The 22,409-nt window shown below is 46.2% G+C and overlaps 1 protein-coding gene across 2 annotated transcripts in view; it reads left to right on the forward strand.

Annotated features, from left to right (window-relative positions):
* The window catches only part of fpgs (folylpolyglutamate synthase), a 92,699-nt gene that overhangs the window by 26,042 nt on the left and 44,248 nt on the right, over nt 1–22,409 (forward strand). For both annotated transcript variants that reach the window (XM_070863811.1, XM_070863810.1), the window contains exons 2-4: nt 12,046–12,180; nt 17,472–17,525; nt 19,837–19,901. In XM_070863811.1, coding sequence (XP_070719912.1) covers nt 12,046–12,180; nt 17,472–17,525; nt 19,837–19,901 — 254 coding nt within the window. The remainder of the gene's footprint in view (nt 1–12,045; nt 12,181–17,471; nt 17,526–19,836; nt 19,902–22,409) is intronic.

A 22,409-nucleotide genomic window follows, 5' to 3' on the forward strand; every position in this document is an offset into this window, starting at 1 on the left:
CAAATTTGGAGATACTACATTTAATCCCCTCGTCTAAATCATTAATGTACAGTGTAAACAGCTGGGGCCCCAGCACAGAACTTTGCGGTACCCCACTAGTCACTGCCTGCCATTCTGAAAAGTCCCCATTTACTCCTACTCTTTGCTTCCTGTCTGACAACCAGTTCTCAATCCATGTCAGCACACTACCCCCAATCCAATGTGCTTTAACTTTGCACATTAATCTCTTGTGTGGGACCTTGTCGAAAGCCTTCTGAAAGTCCAAATATACCACATCAACTGGTTCTCCCTTGTCCACTCTACTGGAAACATCCTCAAAAAATTCCAGAAGATTTGTCAAGCATGATTTCCCTTTCACAAATCCATGCTGACTTGGACCTATCATGTCACCTCTTTCCAAATGCACTGCTATGACATCCTTAATAATTGATTCCATCATTTTACCCACTACCGATGTTAGGCTGACCGGTCTATAATTCCCTGTTTTCTCTCTCCCTCCTTTTTTAAAAAGTGGGGTTACATTGGCTACCCTCCACTCCATAGGAACTGATCCAGAGTCAATGGAATGTTGGAAAATGACTGTCAATGCATCCGCTATTTCCAAGGCCACCTCCTTAAGTACTCTGGGATGTAGTCCATCAGGCCCTGGGGATTTATCAGTCTTCAATCCCATCAATTTCCCCAACACAATTTCCCGACTAATAAGGATTTCCCTCAGTTCCTCCTCCTTACTAGACCATCTGACCCCTTTTATATCCGGAATGTTGTTTGTGTCCTCCTTAGTGAATACCGAACCAAAGTACTTGTTCAATTGGTCCGCCATTTCTTTGTTCCCCGTTATGACTTCCCCTGATTCTGACTGCAGGGAACCTACGTTTGTCTTTATTAACCTTTCTCTTTACATATCTATAGAAACTTTTGCAATCCGTCTTAATGTTCCCTGCAAGCTTCTTCTCGTACTCCATTTTCCCTGCCCTAATCAAACCCTTTGTCCTCCTCTGCTGAGTTCTAAATTTCTCCCAGTCCCCGGGTTCGCTGCTATTTCTGGCCAATTTGTATGCCACTTCCTTGGCTTTAATACTATCCCTGATTTCCCTTGATAGCCCCAAGGCCTATCTAGGCCCCAAGCTCCGGAACTCCCTACCCAAACCTCTGTCCCTCTCTACTGCTCTTTCCTCCTTTAAAACACTCCTTAAAATCTACCTCTTTGAGCAAGCTTTTGGTCATCTGCCCTAAATTCTCCTTATGTGATTTGGTCACAATTTTTGTCTTATTACGTGAAAAGCTTTGGGACATTTTACTACGTTAAAGGCACTATATAAATACGTTGTTGTTGTAATGCAATATGGGATGTCCTGAGGTCGTGAACGGGGCTATATAAACGCAAGTCTTCTTTGTTTTGATCACCCACCATGGCTGAGGCAGTGACAGACATGCCCCTCCTTCAGTGTTGCTTTAATTATTTTGCCTCATTTCCTTCCCTGGAGCAGGTGGACCTTTGCACCATGTTGCCCAACTATTGGTAGGGCGCCAGGAGTGGATAGCAAACATATCAGATTTCTAAAAGCTGCTACACGCGAGAGAGGGAGGGGGAAACGAATGCCAAGATTTCCTGACTTCCTTTCTGAGGCTGGGGAATAGTATTTTATTGGACTGTTCTATGTGGCCTTTGTGATTTCTATTCACAGTAATAGCATAGGTACACCGTACTCATAACAAAAGCGACAATTCGCATTTGTAGAGAAATGTCCCATGGTGCAAGGCAAAATGGATGCCAAACCAAAGAAGGAAAGATTAGGAGGGGTAATGAAAAGCTTGATCAAAGAGGTTGGTGTAATGTATTTGCTTCATGGGCTCATAGCAACACATTGCTATTAAGAACTAGTTGGTTTAATAACAATCGCACTGCACATTACCAGTTCATCCACCAGTCTCTCAACCACCTGCCTCATCGTGGACCCCCCGAACCCAATTGGCTGGGGTTTTATTGAGTCTTGTGAACATCACGTGACTGGCTAAATCACTCCCAACTCAACAGCTCTACAACTATTTTAGTTGCATCAGTAATCAAGTGCCCCCCTGATTTAAAGGGGGGGGGCACACTCCAAAAACTTTTCAAGTGCCCCTTTGTTTTTTTTTTCTTTTTTTTGAGGGCACTAAAACACAAATTATACAAGTGCCCCCTGGCTAAAGGGTGGGGGGGGCACTATAAAGTTTCCACCCTGGATCGAACCGGGGACATTTCGCATGTGAGGTGAATGTGATAACCGCTACACTACAGAAACCTCTTACTTACAGGTGCATATGTTTTGAGGTGGAGAGGCATAGGGATTTAGGGAGAGAATTCCAGACCCAAGCGGATAAAGGTATACCCCCGAGTGGTGGGTGAAAGGATAGGGGAAATACAGGGTGATAAAATGCTGCCTTGCCTGTGTTGTCCAGATCCTCTGAACAAATATATTTAAAATGGAGAAACGGAGATTCCTGCTCCGGATTTGTATTTCATTTTTCAAATGACCAGAGGCCCTGGGAAATCTTGTGCCAGGGCCCCAGTCCCCAGATTCATAGATGAGAGTAATAGACCTCCATGATCATTGCTCCCATTAAAATCTGAGACAGGGAACCGGATGGTTCAGTGCATTTTCATTTTTCCCTCTGTGACCTGGATTTGAATCCGGGTTGGACCGATGGGATGGAATCTGCTTTCTACCTGGTATGGAAACCTACTTCAATGTTTCAAGGCACTCTCAACCCAGCATCTGTCGGTGTTTTTCTCTTCCCACCTCCTGTTCTGAAGTTGCTGAGGTACAGTTCAATAGGAGATGGAGGAGGCTGATGGGAGACCTTATTGAGGTGTATAAAATTGAGGGGCCTAGATAGAGTGGATAGGAAGGATCTATTTCCCGTCGCAGAGGGGTCAACAACCAGAGAGCATAGATTTAAAGTAATTGATGGGAGGTTTGGAGGGGATTTGTGGGGGAATTTCTTCACCCAGAGGATGATGGGGGTCTGGAATTCAGTGCCTGAAAGGGTGGTAGAGGCAGAAACACCACATTTTAAAAGTACTTGGATGTGCATTTGAAATGCCATAACCTACAGGGTTACGGACCAAGAGCTAGAAAGTGGGATTAGGCTGAATAGCTCTTTGTGTCTGCGCCAGCCGACAATCGGCCGATATAGCCTCCTTCCGTGCTGTAAATTTCTTGAGACAGTAGCACCTGGTACTTGTGGTTGACTTTTACCTGCCCTCTGAAATGGCCCAGCAAGCCACTCAGTTGTTTCAAGAAGATGGCTCGCCACCATCTCCCCGAGGGCAATCGGGAATGGCCAATAAATGCTGGCCTTGCCCACGACACCCACATCCTGAGGCTATCTGTCATGTGTGTGACTAGACTGCGTGATTTATATTTGGGGGCAGCAAGTCTACCATCCTGCAATGCCAATATATTTGGACTTTGAACCGGTGCTTTTCTGGAGCAGGGTGCCTGGTGGATAACATGTTTGAGCCCCCTTCCTGGCCTGCGGATATTGAGGCAAATTGTGGCACTCTAACTGAGATCAGCGAACCCCATGCAGGCAGTGTGTTGATCCTGGGACCTGGTCTCTATCGCTCCTTACCACTCTGGGTATTGCAGTTACCCAGTAAGTCACTGCTTGATTGGGAGGGGTTCCTTGCTTTCAATTTATTGAGTTCTTAAGGAAAGACAGTAGGCAGGGGATGATGTAGATTAAATTCCCATATCTGAGTCCTTGAACTGGGTTGTGTTGGTTGGGCGAGTGAAGGGGAGTGGTTACCAAACTGCTGATGGAGGTCTCCCGGTGGCTGGCCAAGAGCTGCATTGGCTATTGGCTGGAGTACACAAACTTGTGAGTATGGAAAAATCAGGGGCAGGGGGCTGATGAATTGCATGAAGCAAACAAAGCACTGGGGTTCATATCTAGAAGGATAGGATTGAAAAGAAGAGAAGTTATGTTAAACATGTATAGGACCTCGGTTAGACCACACTAGGAGTACTGTTCTGGTCTTCATATTCCAAAAATGACAAAAGAGAAAACATTTCTATAGCGCCTTTCACGACCACCGGACGTCTCAAAGCGCTTTACAGCTAATGAAGTACTTTTGGAGTGTAGTCACTGTTGTAATGTGGGAAACGCGGCAGCCAATTTGCGCACAGCAAGCTCCCACAAACAGCAATGTGATAATGACCAGATAATCTGTTTTTAGTGATGATTGAGGGATAAATATTGGCCAGGACACCGGGGATAATTCCCCATCTCTTCTTCGAAATAGTGCCATGGGATCTTTTACGTGCACCTGTGAGAGCAGACGGGGCCTCGGTTTAACGTCTCATCTGATAGACGGCACCTCTGACAGTGCAGCACTCCCTCAGCACTGCACTGCAGCAAACAAGCACTAGGGTTTATTTCTAGAAGGATAGAATTGAAAAGCAGAGAAGTTATGCTAAACATGTATAGGAACTCGGTTAGACCACACGGAGTACTGTGAACAGTTCTGGTCCCCATAATTACAAAAATGATATAAAGGCACTGGCGAAGGTACAAAAAAGATTGACTAGAATGATACCCGAACGGAGGAGTTATAACCATCAGGAATGATTGAACAGGCTGGGGCTCCTTCCTCTGGAAAAAGGAAGACTAGGGGATGACCTGATAGAGGTGTTTAAGATTGTGAAAGGGTAGAAGTGGCGAAGATGGCCTGGATTTTGCAGTGGGTAATGATGGCGAACTGTCAGCGTGCGCAGTTATTACCCCTCTGAAACTAGGGAATAGAATACGGCCAAGGTGATCTCCCAGACTAGTTTCGATCGCCTGGATGGGTCGGAGCGGAATTTTCCCAGATTTTTTTCTCCCTAAATTGGCCTGGGTTTTTATCTTTGCCCTTCCGTCATTGTTCATAGGTTTATATGTAACCTTTAGGGCTGCTGATCAAGGGCTGTGCGGCTCTTTGTCGGCCGGCGCGGACACGATGGGCCGAGATGTCCTCCTGCGCTGTAAATTTCTATGATTCTAAACTGACCACGACTTCAGGATTTAATGCATGCACATCTAAATGCAAAATTCCTGAAGTGATAAGTCATTTGCTGCTCTGACACTGGCTGGCTGCGTTGTGGAACCCCCCCCCCCCCCCCATAGCTGACAGTCAGTGAAACTGACGAAAACTTAGGCTTTTGCACACTAATATTGCTGTTAAATATCCCGTAAAATGTTAAGCCTTGTTGGAATTGATGTAATTGGGGTTTTAACAATTGACTAGTAAACAAATGTTCTGGCCCTGAAAATATATTTATGGAGTGTCAATTTTCTCCATTATGATTTAAAAAAATTATTTCGCACTCTCATTTTTTTTTTTAAAGTCCAGATAAAAGCCGCTTCTCATTTCCTGGTTTCCCGTCTGAGAATTCTGCAACGTGATTGGCTGCTTAGACTGTTGGCATCACTGCAGATCGCGTTAGGAATCCCCACTACAGAACGCTGAAATCAATTGCACGTCGAAAAAGGCAAACTTTTCCCGCAGAGCTCACGTGATCTCTGGGCAGCTTTCTTCGCAGCCAGCAGCGAGTGCCTTTGCTTTGCAGTTGACCGCAAATTGGTCATTGTTTCCACTTGTGGAGGAGACCAGAACTCTGGACCGTAAATATAAGATAGCCACTAATAAATCTAATAGGGAATTCAGGAGAAACTTCTCTAACATAACAATTAGGAGCAGGCCATGGCTGATCTTCTACCTCAATTCCACTTTCCTGCACTATCCCTTGATTCCCTTAATATATAAAAACCTATCTATCTCTGACTTGAAGTAGACTGAGCATCCACAGCCCTCTGGGGTAGAGAATTCTAAAGATTCACCATCCTCTGAGTGAAGAAGTTTCTCCACATCTCAGTCCTAAATGGCCGACCCCTTATTCTGAAACTGTGACCCCTGGTTCTAGACTTCCCAGCCAGGGGAAACATCCTCCCTGCATCTACCCTGTCAAGCCCTGTAAGAATTTTGTATGTTTCAATGAGATCCCTCTCAGTCTTCTAAACTCTAGAGAATCTACTCAATCTCTCCTCAAAGGACAATCCTCCCATCCCAGGAATCAGCCTGGTGAACCTTTGTTGCACTCCCTCTATGGCAAGTATATCCTTCCTTGGGTAAGGAGACCAAAACTGTACACAATACTCCAGGTGCGGACTCACCAGGACCCTATATAGTTGTAGTAAGACGTCATTACTCTTGTACTCAACTCTTGTAATAAACGCAAATATACTATTTGCTTTCTTAATTGCTTGCTGTACCTGCATGTTAACGTTCAGTGAGTCGTGTACAAGGAATTTACCCAGAGGGTGGTGAGAATGTGGAGCTCGTTACCACAAGGAGTAGTTGGGGCGAATAGTATAGATGAATTTAACGGGAAGCTAGATAAGCACGAGGGAGAAAGGAACAGCAGGATATGTTGATGGGTTCGATGAAGAAGGGCGGGAGAAGGCTCGTGTGGAGCATAAACACCGGCATGGACCTGTTGGACGGAATGACCCGTTCCTGTACTATAAGCTCGATGTAATACTTGGTGACTGCACTCGTTGGAGTTTAGTATGCAAGAGCAGCAGAGCGAGTACCCCTTCAGCAGAACACCATCCAAGGTCCCCAGTCAGGTTAAACCAGATGCAGATTCCAAAGTTAATGATAGAATGAGTGGAGTGCGAGGATCACTTAAGAATCTGCATAAATAAAGCACGTTGGCTCGGACCAGGTGTCAGGAGGTAATAAACTTCAGTTACATTTGTGTATCTGAATTGTTTATTGTTGCAGAACGTGCTGACGGACTTTGTTACATAGTTGCTGGCTGCCTTGTGGTCCCCTCATCTGACGTTCACAGTTCACAGCACGGATCATTGGATGGTAGCCAGGAGTGGGATAGTTGGCTGATTTCTCCTACTTCCAGCCACTACCCCCCCCCCCCCCCCCCCCCCCTCCCCAACCAGTTGTGATTTCTCCCGTCCCAGGTTAAGATCAGTTAATTTAGCACAGACCAACAGTCAAACCTAGCACCTACCTGATCTGTATGTGTTAACATCAAAGCTGTAAAGGGAGTAGAAGTGTATGTCATGTATTCAACTATCATTGTAACTCATGTATAAGCTGACCTAAGTTGTAAACCTTGAGAACATTGACCACAAGGGGCGAACTTGTGGGAGACACTCCTAATCTGGACTTTCAGGTATAAAAGGGGAAGCTCCACCCACCTTCATCACTTGAGGCCTTGGTAATAAAGGTAACTGGTCACAGAGTGCCCTTATCTCAAGTAAGGGCCTCGTGTGCATTTGTACTGTATTAGTAAGGACATATCATTGGCGACGAGAAACAGGGATTTAAACCACGCGAGCATGGCCACTAGCAGCACAAAAGAGAGGTACTGTGTTGATGATGATTGGGACGACTTTATTGAGAGACTACAGCAAAGTTTTGTCACTAAGGAATGATTGGGACAGGATTCGGCCGACAAACGCAGGGCTCATCTGCTGAGGGTTTGTGGATCCGGAACGTACTCCCTGATGAAGGACCTTCTAGTGCCAGAGAAGCCGGCGGACAAGACGTTCAAATAGCTCAGTAATATGATCGGGGAACACCTTAAACCGGCGAGCAGCATGCACATGGCGAGACACCGGTTTTACACGCACCGGCAGCTAGAAGGGCAAAGCGTTCCAGACTTCGTGGCAGATCTTCGGCGACTGGCGAGTCTATGTAAGTTCACAGATGCATGCAGAGCGGAGATGCTGCGAGACTTTTTTATTGAGGGCATCGGGCATGCTGGGGTTTTCAGGAAACTGATTGAGACCAAAAACTTGACCATGGAAGCGACGGCTCTGATAGCCCAGACAATTATCTCGGGAGGAAGAGACCAGAATGATGTATGACACAAATCTTGGCTCAAATGCGGCAAACGACCAGGGAGTCCCTGATTAGTATCAAACAGTTCGAAAGATTGTGGGTGTCCAAGGCCAGGAGGCCAAAATTATTGCTAATTGACGCACAGCTACGGACATATACAAAGGAGATCATTCCGGTGCTAGGCAGCGCCATGGTAGATGTGACCCACAAAGATTCGGAGAACAGGTTGCCACTCTGGATTGTCCCGGAGGACGGTCCCGCACTACTGGGGAGGAGTTGGCTTGCTGTCATGAACTGGAAATGGGGCGATGCCAATGCAATTTCTTCTGTGGAGCGGGTATCATGCTCACAGGTCCTGGACAAATTTGATTCATTATTTCAAACCGACATTGGCACTTTCATGGGGGCCAAGGTAGTGATTCACATAAACTCGGACGCCAGGTCAGTACACCACAAGGCCAGAGTGGTTCCGTACGTGATGTGGGAAAAGATAGAATGTGAATTGGACCGCCTGCTGAGGGAAGGCATCATCTCGCAAGTCGAATTCAGTAACTGGGCGAGCCTGATCGTGCCGGTGCTCAAGGCGGATGGGTCGGTCAGGATATGTGGCGATTACAAGGCCACCATCAGTCGGGTGTCACTCCAAGACCAGTACCCGCTACCGAGAGCAGAGGACCTCTTTGCGACGCTATCCGGTGGCAAACTTTTTTCAAAATTGGACCTGACCTCAGCTTACATGACCCAGGAGCTGGCGAGTGAGTCGAAGAAGCTGACCACCATCACGACACACAAGGAGTTGTTTGAGTACAACAGATGTCCGTTCGGGATTCGTTCGGCCGTCGCGATCTTTCAGCGAAATATGGAACGTCGCCTCAAGTCGATTCCAAGGACGGTGGTTTTTCAAGGCGACATCCTCCTCATGGGTCGTGATACTGAAGAACACCTCCACAACCTGGAGGAGGTGCTACGCAGACTGGACCGGGTAGGGCTGCGACTGAAAAAGGCGAAGTGCGTCTTCTTAGCTCCAGAGGTAGAATCCCTGGGGAGGAAGGTAGCAGCAGATGGGATCAGACCTACTGTGTCCAAAACGGAAGCGATCCAGAGAGCACCCAAACCCCGTAACACGCCGGAGCTGCGTTCGTTCCTGGGGCTCCTGAACTATTTTGGTAACTTTCTTCCCAATTGAGCACGCTGTTAGAGCCGCTACACGTGCTCCTAAGCAAAGGTCGCGATTGGGTCTGGGTGGGGGGACAGCCAGGAAAGGGCTTTTGATAGAGCACGCAATTTGTTATGCTCCAACAAATTTAATGTTATATGACCCGTGTAAGAAACTTGTTTTAACGTGCGATGTGTCGTCCTATGGGGTCGGGTATGTGTTGCAGCATGTGAATGGCAATGGTCAGTTACAGCCGGTAGCTTATGCCTCCAGAAGTCTGTCCCAGGCAGAAAGGGGCTACGGGATGGTAGAAAAGGAACTACTAGCATGTGTATATGCAGTTTAAAAAAAAAAAATGCACCAGTACCTGTTTGGCAGGAAATTTCAGCTGGAGATAGATCACAAACCCCTAATGTCCCTTTTGGCCGTCAATAAGGCCATAAATGCGACTGCATCGGCCCGGATACAGAGGTGGGCACTCAACGTTAGCTGCCTATGACTATACAATTCAGCACAGACCGTGCACTGAAAACTGCGTCGACGCACACAGCAGGCTCCCACTAGCCACCACTGAGGGGGCAACTGAGCATGATGCTGAGATGGTCATAGCTGTAGAAGCTTTCGAAAGCGAAGGCTCACCTGTGACAGCCCGTCAGATCAAAGTCTGGGCAAATAAAGACCTGCTACTGTCTTTAGTTAAGAAATGTGTCCTGAATGGGGACTGAGCAGCCACATACGGGGCACGCCCTGAGGAATTTAAACCGTTCCATAGGCGCAAGGATGAACTCTCGATTCAGGCCGATTGCCTACTGTGGGGAAACCGAGTAGTCATGCCCCAGATGAGCAGAGAGGTGTTTATCAGAGAACTTCACAATGAGCACCCGGGTATTGTCATGATGAAGGCAATTGGTGGCCAGGGATAGATGCAGACCTAGAACTTTGTGTTCGCAGGTGCAACACGTGTGCTCAGCTGAGCAACGCACCCAGCGAAGCCCCCCTTAGCCCCTGGCCCGCCAAGCCATGGTCACGCATCCATGTGGACTACGCAGGTCCTTTCATGGGAAAAATGTATTTGGTTGTAGTAGACGCCTACTCCAAATGGATTGTGTGTGCCATTTTAAATTCAAGCACATCCTCTGCCACGGTAGAAAGTCTATGGGCAATGTTCGCCGCCCATGGTCTACCGGATGTCTTGGTCAGCGACAATGGCCCGTGCTTCACAAGCACTGAATTCCAGGACTTCATGGCAGGCAATGGAATCAACCATGTCAGAACGGCACCGTTCAAGCCGGCCTCAAATGGCCAGGCAGAACGAGCAGTGCAGATAATCAAACAGGGGATGCTCAGAATCCAAGGGGGTTCCCTACAAAGCCGCTTATCATGCCTCCTGTTGATCAATAGATCCCGACCACACTCGCTCACAAGGATTCCACCCGCAGAGCTGCTAATGAAAAGGACGCTCAAAACCAGGTTATCCCTTATACACCCTACTATGAAAGAAATTGTTGAGAGCAGGCGTCAGTCACAATGTGACTACCGTGACAGGAATGCGAGGGCATTGATGTCAATGACCCTGTTTTTGTCCTGAATTACACTGCAGGGCCCAAATGGCTTGCAGGCACTGATTGCCAAAGAGGGGAATAGGGTTTTGGTAGTTAAACTTACCAATGGACAAATCTGCCGCAAACACGTGGATCAAACTAAAAGGAGGTTCAGCAACCCCATAGAAGAAGCAGAGGAAGAACACGACATAGCGTTTACTCTACCACAGGTGACCGAACACCGGAACCAAGTGGAGGAGAGCCCAGTCACTGTGGGCAGTCCGGACAGGCCTGAGGCACCGCAAAGAGCAGACACTCAGACCAGCGCCCAACAACCGGAACCCCAACTCAGGCGCTCTACAAGGAGGAGCGTAAACCACCAGAGAGACTTAACCTGTGATCCCAATAAGACTTTGCGGGGAAGGTGATGTCATGTATTCAACTATCATTGTAACCCATGTATAATCTGACCTAAGTTTGTACACCTTGAGAACATTGACCACAAGGGGCGAACTTGTGGGAGGCACTCCTAACCTGGACTTTCAGGTATAAAAGGGGAAGCTCCACCCACAGAGTGACCTTCTCAAGTATGAGCCTCGTGTGCATTTATACTGTATAGTAAGGTCATATCAGTGTACAGACTGAAATCTAATCGTGGGGTTTGAATTATAGCATCATGAGCATATATACTCCCTTTGGTATCACATTGCAGCTATGAAGCCCCTCCCTAGTCTCTGCAATGTGTAATGTGTGATCTTGTGTTATCACTGAACATACTTGGGGCAAATTGCAAGTCAGCCATTTTTAACATTTAGAAAAAAAGGCACGCATCCAAAGTGTTAACCTGTCTCTTGCTTTTAACTGGTGCCCCCCCCCCCCCCCCCCACAAACCTGCTGTGTATTTGCAACAGTGGCCGTTTTAATTACACCTTTTGAGCTTGATGAGGCTCTTTGTTGATCACTTCAGCTTGCTCCCGGTAATGCGCCGAACAGCAGCTCCAGTGACGGACCGATCACCGCCAGCGCTGTAATGCTCAGCCAAAGTCTGCAACGGCAAAATCTGTAACTGTATGGCTGGGACTTGGTATGAAAGTTCCAGACTTCGGATATATGTTGGCTGGGTGTGTGGAATGAGAGAACTGTGGCAGTTCTGGCTGTCGGTGTCTCCCCTTAGTCCGTGTCACTGCTGCTGACCATTTCCTTTTGAGTGGAACGGCGTCAAGTGATGTCAGTAATGGAGAGTGGGAGGGCAGGCAGGCAGTGTGTGCCCTCTCCATCTTGCCTTTCCAGAGGGCACGCTGGGGCCTGGGCAACCCTCTTGCGAAGTCGCTTTATTTCCAAGCCACGGAAGATGATGGGCTGACTGGCCTTTCTGTACTATTAAGAAGCGGTGAGACCGATTTGATTTTTTTTTTAATGTTTAGTTGACCCATGCTCTTTGTGTTTGATTCCAGGATGCAGTCCAGGCTCTCAACACTCTGCAGACTAATGCCAGCACCCTGGAGCAGATCCGGCGGGAGCGGGAGCGCGGTTGGATGGAGGGCACTCTGGAAGCAATGAAATCCTTTGTGTATCAAGCTGGCATGATGGTAAGGGCTTCAAGCTTTCGCCGATTGAGTGGGGAGATTCATAGAATCATACATCACAGGAGGCCACCATCCGGCCCATCGTGCCTGTGTCGGCTCTATGAAAGAGCTATCCAATTAGTCCCACTCACCCACTCTTTCTCCATAACCTTACAATTTAAGTGACTGCTATTAGCAGCACGTTCCTGACCTCTTGCCACATCTACGAGTGTCCTCTGCAGCAGTGGTCATTGGATGATGACGAGGAGCAGGTATCCCGGGGCTGATATTTATTCTCCTTGGCCCAGAGACGGGGCCATCCTCGCCGGCAGCTTGCACTGAGATCCGTGAACTCGGCACAGAACAGGGGTCAAACCAGGAGCACTTTGATCCGAGTGGCTCAGCTGCTCGCTGTCGTAACAACTGGGCTCGCTCTTCACAAAATATATTCAGGTCGAGACACCTCACCAAACACCCACCCAAATGGTTGATTTCCAATCCAGGCGTCTGGTCAACCCGTCGCCCTGTGGGTGGGGACGGGGTGGGGGGGGAGGAATTTGCCAGGTGGATACACCCTAGCCGATCTTGCGTGCTTCTTGAAGGCAGTGACCTGGGAGCTAGAGATGTGATGGGCGAAGGAAGGGGCCAGCTGACCTCGGCTGGGGCGAGGGGGACACTACAGTCGGCCTCAGTGTCTGGGTGGCTAGAGTGGGTTAAATCTACCAGGGTTTTCTACTTCTGAGCGCCGTTTAGTTATGTGGGGAAAATGTGAGGTTATCCACTTTGGTAGGAAAAATAAAAAAGCTAATTATTATTTAAATGGAGAGAGATTACAAAATGCTGCGGTACCGAGGGATCTGGGTGTCCTCTTTAAGTGAAACATAAAAAGTTAGTATGCAGGTACAGCAGTAATTAGAAAGGCAAATGGAATGATGGCCTTTATTGCAAGGGGGATGGAGTATAAAAGTAAGGAAATCCTGCTACAACTGTACAGGGCATTCGTGAGATCACACCTGGAGTACTGCGTGCAGTTTTGGTCCCCTTATTTATGGAGGGATATACTTGCATTGGAGGCAGTTCAGAGAGGGTTCATTAAGTTGATTCCTGAGATGAAGGGGTTGACTTACGAAGAAAGGTTGAGCAGGTTGGGCCTATGCTCATTGGAGTTTAGAAGAATGGGAGGAGATCTTATTGAAACATATAAGATTCTGAGGGGGCTTGACTGGGTAGATGCAGGGAGTATGATCTGACCGCCATTACAGAGACATGGTTGCAAGGTGACCAGGGCTGGGAACTAATTATTCAGGGATATTTGACAATTTGGAAGGACAGACAGACAGAAAGGAAAAGGAGGTGGGGTAGCACTGTTACTAAAGGATGAGATCAGTGCTTTAGTGGGAAATTATATTGGCTCAGAAGATCAAGATGTTGAATCAGTTTGGGTGGAGATAAGGAATAATAAGGGGAAAAAGTCACTGGTGGGCATGGTCTATAGGCCCCCTAACAGTTGCTACACTGTTGGACGGAGTATAAATCAAGAAATAATGGAGGCTTGTAATAAAGGAACGGCAATAATCATGGGTGATTTTAACCTTCATATTGATTGGACAAAACAAATTGGCCAGGCTAGCCTTGAGGATGAGTTCATAGTGTATCCGGGATAGTTTCCTTTAACAGTACATTGTGGGACCAGGCTTATCTTGGATCTGGTACTGTGTAATGAGACAGGATTAATAAATGATCTCGTAGTAAAGGATCCTCTAGGAATAAGTGACCAGGACATGCTTGAATTTCAAATTCATTTGGAGGGTGAGAAAGTTGGTTCTCAAACCAGTGTCCTAAGCTTAAATAAAGGAGACTACAAAGGTATGAGGGCAGAGTTGGCTAAAGTGGACTGGGAAAATAGATTAAAATTGATGAGCAGTGGCAGACATTTAAGAAGATATTTCATAACTCGCAACAAAAATATATCCCAATGAGAAGGAAAGACTAAGAAGGGATAACCATCCGTGGCTAACTAAGGAAATAAGGGATGGCATCAAATTGAAACCAAGGGCATACAATGTGGCCAAGACTAGTGGGAGGCCAGAGGATTGGGAAACTTTTAAAAGCCAGCAAAGAACAACTAAAAAAATAATAGAGAGGGAAGATAGATTATGAAACTAAACTAGCACGAAATATAAAAACAGTAAGATTTTCTACAGGTACATAAAAAGGAAAAGAGTGGCTAAAGTAAATGTTGGTCCCCCAGAGGATGAAACTGGGGAATTAATAGTGGAGAACAGGGAAATGGCAGAGATGTTGAACAAATATTTTGTATCAGTCTTCACGGTTGAAGACACTAAAAACATCCCAATAGTGGATAATGAAGGGGCTATAGGGAGGGAGGAACTTAATACAATCACTATCACTAATGAAGTAGTACTCGTTAAAATAATGGGACTAATGGTGGACAAGTCCCCTGGACCTGATGGCTTACATCGTAGGGTCCTAAAAGAAGTGGCTGCAGAGATAGTGGATGCATTGGCTGTAATCTACCAAAATTCCTTGGATTCTGGGGGCGGTCCCAGTGGATTGGAAAACCGCAAATGTAACGCCCTTATTTTAAAAAAGGAGGCAGACAAAAAGCAGGAAACTATAGACCGGTTAGCCTAACATCTGTCATTGGGAAAATGCTGGAGTCCATTATTAAAGAAGCAATAGCGGGACATTTGGAAAAGCATAATTCAATCAAGCAGAGTCAGCATGGTTTTATGAAAGGGAAATCATGCTTGACAAATTTGCTGGAGTTCTTTGAGGATGTAACGAGCAGGGTGGATAAGGAGGACCAGTGGATGTGTTATTTGGATTTCCAGAAGGCATTCGATAAGGTGCCCCATAAAAGGTTACTGCACAAGATAAAAGTTCACAGAGTTGGGGGTAATATATTAACATGGCTAGCGGATTGGCTAACTAACAAAACAGAGAGTAGGGATAAATGGGTCATTTTCCATTTGGCAAACAGGAACTAGTGGGCTGCCGCAGGTATCGGTACTGGGTCCTCAACTATTTACAATCTATATTAATGACTTGGATGAAGGGACCAGGAGTAATGTAGCCAAGTTTGCTGATAATACAAAGATGGGTGGGAAAGCAAATTGTGAGGAGGACACAAAGAATCTGCAAAGGGATATAGACAGGCTAAGTGAATGGGCAAAAATTTGGTAGATGGAGTATAATGTGGTAAGATGTGAGGTTATCCACTTTGGCAGAAAAAATAGAAAAGCAAATTATAATTGAAATGGTGAAAAATTGCAAAGTGTTGCAATACAGTGTGACCTGGGGGTCCTTGTGCATGAAACACAAAAGGTTAGTATGCAGGTACAGCATGTAATCAGGAAGGCAAATGGAATGTTGGCCTTTATTGCAAGGAGGAGAGTGTATTAAAGCAGAGAAGTCCTGCTACAACTGTACAGGGCATTGGTGAGGCCAAACCTGGAGTACTGCGTACAGTTTTGGTCTCCGTATTTAAGGAAGGATATACTTGCATTGGAGGCTGTTCAGAGAAGGTTCACGAGATTGATTCCGGAGATGAGGGGGTTGACTTATGAAGATAGGTTCAAAAAAAAACCAGAGAAACATAGAAAATAGGTGCAGGAGTAGGCCATTCGGCCCTTCGAGCCTGCACCACCATTCAATGAGTTCATGGCTGAACACGCAACTTCAGTACCCCATTCCTGCTTTCTCGCCATACCCCTTGATCCCCCTAGTAGTAAGGACTACATCCAACTTCTCTTTGAATATATTTAGTGAATTGACCTCAACTACTTTCTGTGGTAGAGAATTCCACAGGTTCACCACTCTCTGGGTGAAGAAGTTTCTCCTCATCTCGGTCCTAAATGGCTTACCCCTTATCCTTCGACTGTGACCCCTGGTTCTGGACTTCCCCAACATTGGGAACATTCTTCCTGCATCTAACCTGTCTAAACCGGTCAGAATTTTAAACGTTTCTATGAGATCCCCTCTCATTCTTCTGAACTCCAGTGAATACAAGCCCAGTTGATCCAGTCTTTCTTGATATGTCAGTCCCGCCATCCGGAATCAGTCTGGTGAACCTTCGCTGCACTCCCTCAATAGCAAGAATGTCCTTCCTCAAGTTAGGAGACCAAAACTGTACACAATACTCCAGGTGTGGCCTCACCAAGGCCCTGTACCATTGTAGTAACACCTCCCTGCTGTTGAGTAGCTTGGGCCTATGCACATTGGAGTTCAGAAGAAAGAGGTGATCTTATCGATACATATAAAATAACGAGGGGGCTCGACAAGCTGAATGCAGAGAGAATATTTCCACTCATAGAGGAAACTAAAACTAGGGGACATAGTCTCAGAATAAGGGGTTGCCCATTTAAAACTGAGATGAGGAGAAATTTCTTCTGAGGGTTGTAAATCTATGAAATTCTCTGCCCTAGAGAGCTGTGGAGGCTGGGTCATTGAATATATTTAAGGCAGAGATAGACAGATTTTTGAGCGATAAGGAAGTAAAGGGTTAATGAGAGCGGGCAGGGAAGTGGAGCGGAGTCCATGATCAGATCAGCCATGATCTTATTAAATGACAGGAGTAGGCTCGAGGGGCCTACTCCTGTTCCTACTCTAGATTCTCCCATATTTCCCCTCATGGGAGAATCTAGAACTAGGGGGCATAGTTTCAGAATAAGGGTCGCCAATTTAAAACGGAATAAGGAGGAATTTCTTCTCGGTGGGTCGTGAATCCTTTGAATTCTCTACCCCAGAGATCTGTGGCGGCTGGGTCATTGAATATATTTAAGATGGAGGTAGCCAGATTTTTTTTAACGATAAGGGAGGCAAGGGTTGTGGGGAGCGGGCAGGAAAGTGGAGTTGAGGCCAAGATCAGATCAGCCATGATCTTATTGAATGGCGGAGCAGGCTCGAGGGGCCAAATGGCTGACTCCTGTTACTTATGTTCTTATACCCACTGGTAAGTGTGCAGGTGTCGGCATTGTTTGGCTGAATAACCTGTGGGGCATTCAGTCTCCAGACTTCTACATGAAGAATGGCCATTTAGGTGCCGTACCCCAGGGCAATGGGACCTGTACGACTGAACCTTGCGGAGTCAGCACCTTCAGAGAAGGAGAAGGAGGAGGAGGAGGAGCGGGGGAGAGCGATGGGGAAGAGAGGGATGGGGAAATGAAAGATGGCATGTATCCCAATCTAACAGATCCTCACCAGAATAGTTCCACGATTGACGTGATTGGTGCTCTCTTGTTAGAAGCTGCGTTGTACCAATAACTCTGTGTCTTTTCTTTTGTTGCTGGTAGATCGAGGAGCTGGACCAGCTCGCCATCATCCACGTGACCGGGACAAAGGGCAAGGTCAGTCCCTAACTGATAGTAAATGGGTTTAAAAAGGACAGGGACAGCCGGAAATATTTCTGTGTACCTTGCGATTTGTGGTCTGTTTTCTTTAACACGGGATACAGCCTGGAACACACGGAAATTCTGAGGGTTTTAGACCTGCAGTGCAAGGCTTAATGTGCTGGGGCTCCAGGCTGAGGGATGTCACCTCGATTTCTCGCCCATGTAAGCTTCCTGATTTTTGTTATTAATTCATGGGATGTGGGCAAGGCCAGCATTTATTGCCCATGAGAAGGTGGTGGTGAGCTGCCTTCTTGAACCACTGCAGTCCGTATGACTTATTGTTTTTCCTAGCTGTTTGATACAACTGAGTGGCTCGCTACACCATTTCAGTGGGTAGTTAAAAGTCAACCACATTGCTGGGGGTCTGGAGTCACGTATAGACCAGACGGGTAAGGACGGCAGATTTCCTTCCCTGAAGAACATTAGTCAACTGGATGGGTTTTTACGATGTGATACTAGGTTTTTAATTCCAGATTATTTAGTTAACTGAATTTAAATTCCACCACTGCCATGGATTTGAACTCATGGATCCAGATCATTAGTCCAGGCCTCTGGATTACTAGTCCTGTAACATAACCGCTATGCTACTATGTACCCTGGTGAAGGGGGAAGCATGCAGAGCCTCAGGACTCATTGGAGGTTGGGTGGGTGGGGGGATTGCTCTTGGCCACTCACTCCTGATGGTCTTGCAAAGAATGGGGTTGGCAAAAGTTTGGAAGTTTGCTTCCCTGTGTCTCAACTGAGGAATGATGGGTGACATGGCTGCAGTGTGTACAAGATGCACTGCAGCGACTCGCCAAGGCTTCGGCAACACCTCCCAAACCTGCGACTTCTACCACCTAGAAGGACAAGGGCAGCAGGTGCATGGGCACCACCACCTCCACGCTCCCCTCCAAGTCACACAGCATCCTGACTTGGAAGTATTTCGTCCTTCCTTCTTCGTCGCTGGATCAATATCCTGGAACTCCCTTCCTAACAGCACTGTGGGAGTACCTTCACCACTCGGACTGCAGCGGTTTAAGAAGGCAGCTCACCACCATCTTCTCAAAGGCAATTGGGGTTGGGCAATAAATGCTGGCCTTGCCGGTAATGCCCACATCCCAGGAACGAAAAAAAAAACTGAGGGGGAGCTGGGATCGAAAAATGAAATGAATGAAAATCCCTTTTTGTTTACTGCTGTAATAGATGGCCCACTCCCATGTGACAAAAGAAATGTTGGGACAATGTATGTGAGGACAGGAGGCAACGGGCGGGATAGTTCTATGAATTCTTCAGCGAAACTAGCGTTGATCAGCTGTGTGAAGCGCTCGGTGTCAGGAGCCTCTCTACAATTGTTGCGTTCTGTCAATTTCTGAGGATTATTACTCAGAGGGAACTTGCATTTATATCACATCTTTCAGGGCTTCATGATGTCCCAAAGCACTTCACAGCCAACAAATTACTTTCTGGAGTTCTGTCACTGTTTTGTAGGCAAGCGCAGCAGCCAATTTGTGCACAGCAAAGTCCCACAAACAGCAAGGAGGTCTTTATTTGCATCTATCCCTGGTAAGGTAAAATGCTCATTTAATAAAGTTCTGAAACGCTGCTTAAATCTTTAATAAAAGAAAGACTTGCATTTATATAGTGTCTTTCACGGCCACCAGACACCTCAAAGCGCTTTACAGCCAATGAAGTACTTTTGAAGTGTAGTCACTGTTGTAATGTGGGAAACGCGGCAGCCTTTTTGCGTACAGCAAGCTCCCACAAACAGCAATGTGATAATGACCAGATAATCTGATTTTTTTTTTAATGTTGATTGAGGGATGCCAGGACACCAGGGATAATTCCCCTGCTTTTGTTCGAAATAATACCATGGGATCTTTTACGTCCACTTGAGAGAGTAGATGGGACCTCAGTTTAATGTCTCATCCGAAAGACGGCACCTCCAACAGTGCAGCACTCCCTCAGCACAGCACTGGAGTGTCAGCCTAGATTTTTTTTTTGCTCAAGTCCCTGGAGTGGGATTTGAACCCACAATCTTCTGACTCAGAGGCTAGTGTGCTACCCACTGAGCCACAGCTGACGTAAGGACTATGATGACAGAAATCTGGGTTCTCTTCCACTGTAGGGGTTTGTGCTCAGGATTTAATATATTATTCTCCTGCAGGCCAGCCCTTCTCCGGAAGTCTAAATATGTTCCGGGCATTTTTTTTTCTTTGTTTCTCTCGTTCTGTTGTTGATGTCTATCCTTGGAATGGCAACCTGAGTTTTCTTTTGCTTATTTTAGGGTTCCACGTGTGCGTTTTGTGAAAAGATATTACGCAATTATGGATTAAAGACCGGGTTCTACAGGTAAGATGAGAGTCCTTCTGAACTCGTATGTCTCCATGTGTTTAAATACCAATAACCTCTGGGTGACGGGGAGAGGTATTTTTTGGGGGGCTTTTACATGAGATCATTTCATTGTCTTCAGTGTTACAAATAAGCACCTGCTCCCTATGACTCAGGGTTGAACACAGAACCCTTTGTACGCCCGCTGTTGGATATATCTCGCGATACCATGTCACTTCTGCACAAAGTGGGAGAATAAACAGGTTGTGGCTTAAGACTACAAACTACTGTCTGATTTACTGAACGGTAAAGGTGTAATTGAACAGTAAACAGTAGATTTATGATAACATGCATTTATATAGCACCCTTTCACGTAGAAATTAAAAATGTTATTATTCCTGCTTGGAATATTGAAGACAACAAAAATGCTTCTCGTGCTCTACGTCGAACTGACTCAATACATAGTCCCCATAACCTTAAGAACATAAGAAATAGGAGCAGGAGTAGGCCATACGGCCCCTCGAGCCTGCTCTGCCATTTTATACGATCATGGCTGATCCGATCATGGACTCTAGTCCACTTCCCTGCCCGCTCCCCGTAATCCCTTATTCCCTTATCGTTTAAGAAACTGTCTATTTCTGTCTTAAATTTATTCAATGTCCCAGCCTCCACAGCTCTCTGAGGCAGCGAATTCCACAGATTTACAACCCTCTGAGAAAATAAATTTCTCCTTGTCTCAGTTTTAAATGGGCAGCCCCTTATCCTAAGATTATGCCCCCTAGTTCTAGTCTCCCCCATCAGTGGAAACATTCTCTCTGCATCCACCTTGTCAAGCTCCCCCCTCATAATCTTATACGTTTCGATAAGATCACGTGTCAATCTTCTGAATTCCAATGAGTAGAGGTCCAACCTACTTAACCTTTACTCATAGGTCAACCCTCTCATCTCTGGAATCAACCGAGTGAACCTTTTCTGAAATGCCTTCAAAGCAAATATATCCTTTCGTAAATATGGAAACCAAAACTGCACGCAGTATTCCAGATGTGGCCTCACCAATATCCTGTATAAGTGTAGCAAAACTTCCCTGCTTTTATACTCCATCCCCTTTGCAATAAAGGCCAAGATTCCATTGGCCTTCCTGATCACTTGCTGTACCTGCATACTAACCTTTTGTGTTTCATGCACGTACCCCCAGGTCCCGCTGCACTGCAGCACTTTGCAATCTTTCTCCATTTAAATAATAACGTGCTCTTTGATTTTTTTTCTGCTAAAGTGCATGACCTCACACTTTCCAACATTATGCTCCATCTGCCAAATTTTTGCTCACACACTTAGCCTGTCTATGTCCTTTTGCAGATTTTGTGTGTCCACCTCACACATTGCTTTTCCTCCCATCTTTGTATCGCCAGCAAACTTGGCTATGTTACACTCGGTCCCTTCTTCCAAGTCATTAATATAGATTGTAAATAGTTGGGGACCCAGCACTGATCCCTGCGGCACCCCACTAGTTACTGATTGCCAACCCGAGAATGAACCATTTATCCCGACTCTCTTTTCTGTTTGTTAGCCAATCCTCTATCCATGCTAATATATTAACCCCAACCCCGTGAACTTTTATCTTGTGCAATAACCTTTTATGTGGCACCTTGTCAAATGCCTTCTGGAAGTCCAAATATACCACATCCACTGGTTCCCCTTTATCCACCCTGTTCGTTACATCCTCAAAGAATTCCAGCAAATTTGTCAAACATGACTTCCCCTTCATAAATCCATGCTCGCTCTGCCTGACCGAATTTTGCTTTTCCAAATGTCCTGCTACTACTAGTGTTTCTTTTTGTGCTATCACAGTCTTTGGTCTGCCTGTTGTCGTTGGCTAAAGACTGGAGGCCAACTGGGAGGAGGTGATCTGGACATAGATGCTGGGTTAATTGAAATTTTCCAGACTGAGAGAGATAATATTTGTTGGTGTAGTATATGTATCTATGAGCTGTTGCATTGGGAGAATGGCTTAGACAGTCACGTGATACTCAAGACTCAATAAAACCCCAGCCAGTTGGGTCTAGGTCATCCACGATGAGAGATGCAGTTGTGAGCCAAGTGGATGAACTGGTAATGTGCAGTGTGATTGTTAAACCTTTGTTAATAAACCAACTAGTTCTTAATAGCAATGTGATGCTATCAATTCTTAAGCAAAGAACCCATGAATCAAATACATTAGAGTTGGGAAAGGGTGTACAAGGGATATGGAACAAAGGCGGGGAAATGGAGTTGAGGTATGGATCAGTCATGATCTAATTGAATAGCAGGACAGGCTCAAGGGGCTGAATGGCCTGCTCCTGCTCCTGTTGTCTTAAATACCAATCAAAAACTCCTTTGACGATATAACGTAACCAAACCCGTTAAAAATGTATTGCTCGTAACTACGTTAGGTGGTCAGCTGCTCACAGATTCAGAATGATGTTTTCCCACTCTGGTAAAGCTGCGCTTGCAGTAGGGTTCGAAGACATCCCTCAGCCGGCCAAATTGTAT

The sequence above is a fragment of the Pristiophorus japonicus genome, chromosome 20 (genome assembly GCF_044704955.1).
Source record: "Pristiophorus japonicus isolate sPriJap1 chromosome 20, sPriJap1.hap1, whole genome shotgun sequence".
Classification (NCBI taxonomy): Eukaryota; Metazoa; Chordata; class Chondrichthyes; family Pristiophoridae; genus Pristiophorus; species Pristiophorus japonicus.